Raw genomic sequence first — 3960 nt, forward strand, 5'->3', positions numbered from 1 at the left:
AAATAATTATAATAATAATAATGATCTTTATTCCGAAAGAATGTCCAATATAATACATTACATACATGTTAAATCCTCACTTCTTTGATTTTTTATTCATGAATGGAATAAGGTTCCATGTTAATGAGCATTATTCTCACATCATCCTTAAACTTATTGAGTGTTGTACTTCTTTTTATATTATCTGGTAATTAATTGAAAAGTTTTATTGCGGCATATGTTGGATGTTTCTCATTTGACCAATCTATGTTCAGGATAAAGAATATTTATGTCTACACCTTTTTCAGTTGTAATTCAGAAAATCAAAGTTCAATTTCAGAAACGGGAACATGTATTTCAGAATAGGAATATGTAATTCAGAAAAGAGAAATTGAATTTCAGAATAGTTAATTTAATTTCAGAAAAACGAAATTGAAATTCAGATTAGGAAGTTGGATTTCAGAAAAACAAAGTTGTAATTCAGAATAGTGATTTGAAATTCAGAAAAGGAAAATTGTATTTCAGAAAAGAAAAATTCTATTTCAGAAGTTATCAATTCAATTTCAGAAAATGTAATATGTAATTCAGAACAGTATCGAAACATAGGTATCTAGGACAATGTGGCATCGAACCTGTCTTAATGACATGAGACTCAACTCATTATCGAGATATCAAAAATGGAATTAAAAGATAATTGTGCAATTTGTAGAATATCGATGAATAGAAACAAAGTGGTCAAATTATTGCCATGCAATCACCTTTTACATGAGAAATGTGCAGAGCCATTGAGGGATCCAATTTGTCCGATTTGCAGATCTGCATATGCGGAAAAAATAGCAGTGGCCAGAACTATATATAATAAACACACAAGTAAAGACAGGCAGCGAATAACCGCATGTGCGAATAGAGGTGACGATTGGGTATCTCTGGCAGAAACTTTGAATGTGAAGTACAAAACGGCCTATGAATGGGTGAGATCAGGAAGAGAATATATGCATGACAAGGGTGGAAGAAAACCAAAAAAGATTTTGAATGATGAACAAATGGATATATTAATCTCATGGGTTGAGGAAACCTGCGACCTTACGATCAAACAGTTACAAGCTAAGGTATTCGCAGAGTTCAATAAAACAATTTCGAGCACAACTATTGCAAATTATTTGGAAGGGAGAGTATTTACATTCAAACAGGTTCATACTGCACCAGCAACTATGAACACCGAAGAAAATAAATTGAAACGTGCCGATTATGTGAGGTCTCTAAATAATTTCATCAGTCTAGGCAAACAAATTGTTTGGATCGACCAGACAAATTTCAATTTATTTTGCCGAAGATCTCGAGGACGTTCCAAAGCCGGTACTCGTGCAGTTCAACAGCTCCCGGCAGCAAGAGGTCCGAATATACATGTAATTGGTGCTATTTCTGCTGCTGGTGTGATTGCAATGGAACGTAGAAGAGGGTCTTTCACGGCGCTTTTAGCTAATGAGTGGATTCAAAGACTTATGAATACATGGGAAGAATTGGGCAATCGCTCCCTGTCACTCTAGGCTAGAAGTTGTTATTAATGCAACGGAAGCAAATTTGTTGAGATTAGCTCCGTATTCTCCGATGCTAAACCCGATCGAATCAATTTGGGCAAAATTGAAAATGGCGGTGAAAACCAGACTTCGAATCCCTGAGGTGACGGCTCCAGGGATCCAAGAGCAAAGGTTGCAATATTTGGAGCAAATAATTGATTCAAGTAAAGACACAATTATGGGGGGCGATTGCGCACGTGCCGCTCAGCATACAACCACATTCCACGCAGCAGCGCTCGCTTTGGAAGATTTACCAGTTGGTCTATGAATTATATATTATGTAAATAATATCTCCAATAATATGTACATATAGTAGTTATGAACATTCAAATTTATTAATTCTGGAGTTCATGTAACCAATTCTGAATTGTAGATTGCAGATTGTTAAGGGGGTTACGTTCCACTGTGACATTAAGATCAGAGCTGTTTTCGCAGCTGCGCTACAGCTCGCTCTCCAGTTCCAGAGCTTCAATGAACTCCAGTATCTGAAAGGGCTTCTAGGAGGTTAAGTCGGCGATCCTCGTATAATTTTCCTGTCCAAGACATTCTTTGCGCAGGCTCGCAATGGCGAGGCATTCTGTGACTTAGTGAACAGGAGTTTCCTCCTCTTCCCCACCTAGGCTACAATGTCCTGTTAGAAAGCCAGTGGGGAGGCGTAACTTATTCTTGCTGAGATCCAAATACCTTTTGGACCTTGCAGTTTTAAAGTTCCGAAGGAACTTTTTGGATTGATTCATTCCCGGAAGATTCCTCCAGAGTGCTTCTCTTTCAGTTTCTTCCTTCTCCAGAAACTCTTTCTTATAGGTGCATTTGCCTATACCAAAGAAAGGTTCTAGGCCAGTAAGTGGCGTTTGAGCTCCTTTTCTGGCTAGTGTGTTAGTCTCTCCGTTTCCTTTGAAATTCTGAATTACAATTTCTTATTTCTGAATTACAATTTCCTTCTTCTGAATTACAATTTCCTATTTCTGAATTTCAAATCACCAAATCCGAATTCCAATTTATATTTTCTGAAATCAAATTCACCCTTTCTGAATAACATATCACTATTCTGAAATTCAAATTACCGTTTCTGAATATAAAGTTCTTATTCTGAATTATAATTTCCATCTTCTGAAATTCAATTAACTATTCTGAATTACAATTTCCATATTCTGAAATTCAATTTACTTTTCTGAATTACATTTTACGTTTTCTAAATTACAATTGAAAAAGGTGTAGATCATAATATGTTTCGTGTGGTCGAATTCATGATGCGAAATATTAAAAAAATATCGAATTTGATGCTCTAAAATAAATATCGATATGTAGAATTTCAAAATTGAAATTCTGCTTAACGAAAATACTCGATAAATGAGTATGAAACTGTTCAATCATTTACCTAGAAAAATAAGATCCATTAAAGAAATTAAACTCTTCAAAAGACAATTATTCGAACTGTTCATTAAATGTGAACCATATTCTTTAAATGAATTTATAGACTTTTGTCATATACAAATATCATAGATATATTAGTTCATTGATTTATTTTTTTGTAGGGAATTTGTGACTTGTTTTTTTCATTTTGTAATGTACATACAATTCTGGAAATAAATACCTATTATTATTATTATTATTATCCTAAATTTCAATCTATAACCTTCAAATTTAAGGGAGATAAGGGGTGTGTACCATGATCCTATTACACCCGGTATGTATATTGATGACCTTAAGGTTAGCTTCCTCCAAAACAGTTTCCATTATGCATACAGTACCAGGAATACGAAAAAAAAAGATGAAATATAATGACTGTCATTTAATTTTCGATTTAAAATGAATTTCGAACAAGTAGAAACCAAGCCAATCCATAGTATTATTTAGAATTAGGATAAAATATAACAAAATGAAAAAATTGTTTTCCGAGAAGTAAATCAAAAATTTTCACAGCCTTGAAGTCACAGATAAAGGCCACTCCTACTGTTTTTTTTGAGCTGATTCGCGTGTGAGCTTCTCCTACTATCGGTCTATTTGATTGAAGATGGTTGAAATATGTGCAGTCAGTTTTTGATAATTACCTGAAGCACGCAAGATTTGGTGTTTAAACACGAAATCCAATAATAATCCAAAGACAGTTTGAGGTCGTTTATACAAGAAATTCGTAATTGCCTCTGAAAAGATAAATGATTGTTTTATTGTTGGTTTTTTTCATTCAGACTCAAGACAATTATCTTGTCTATGTCTGTGACCTTTTTCATTGAGGAGAAATATAAAAACTATGAAATTTGTGACAAGAAGTAAATAATACAACTCATTGTAGCTTTTCATCGGAAAAATTTATCTAGGATCAATCGAGTAATTTGAAAAGGAAAAAATTTTATTCGAATGTCTAATATGTATTTAGATATACATATATGTGTTTGAAATGAAA

The 3960-nt window shown here is 33.7% G+C and overlaps 1 protein-coding gene across 1 annotated transcript; it reads left to right on the top strand.

Moving 5' to 3' along the window:
- The first annotated feature begins 536 nt into the window (after positions 1-536).
- LOC123672282 lies at positions 537-2568 on the top strand. Its single transcript, XM_045606336.1, is given in 2 exon segments — positions 537-1529; positions 1531-2568. Coding segments are annotated over 2 exon segments (1167 nt in total). The 5' UTR covers positions 537-656; the 3' UTR covers positions 1825-2568.
- The last annotated feature ends 1392 nt before the right edge of the window (positions 2569-3960 follow it).

Source organism: Harmonia axyridis, chromosome 2 (genome assembly GCF_914767665.1).
Source record: "Harmonia axyridis chromosome 2, icHarAxyr1.1, whole genome shotgun sequence".
Lineage (NCBI taxonomy): Eukaryota > Metazoa > Arthropoda > Insecta > Coleoptera > Coccinellidae > Harmonia > Harmonia axyridis.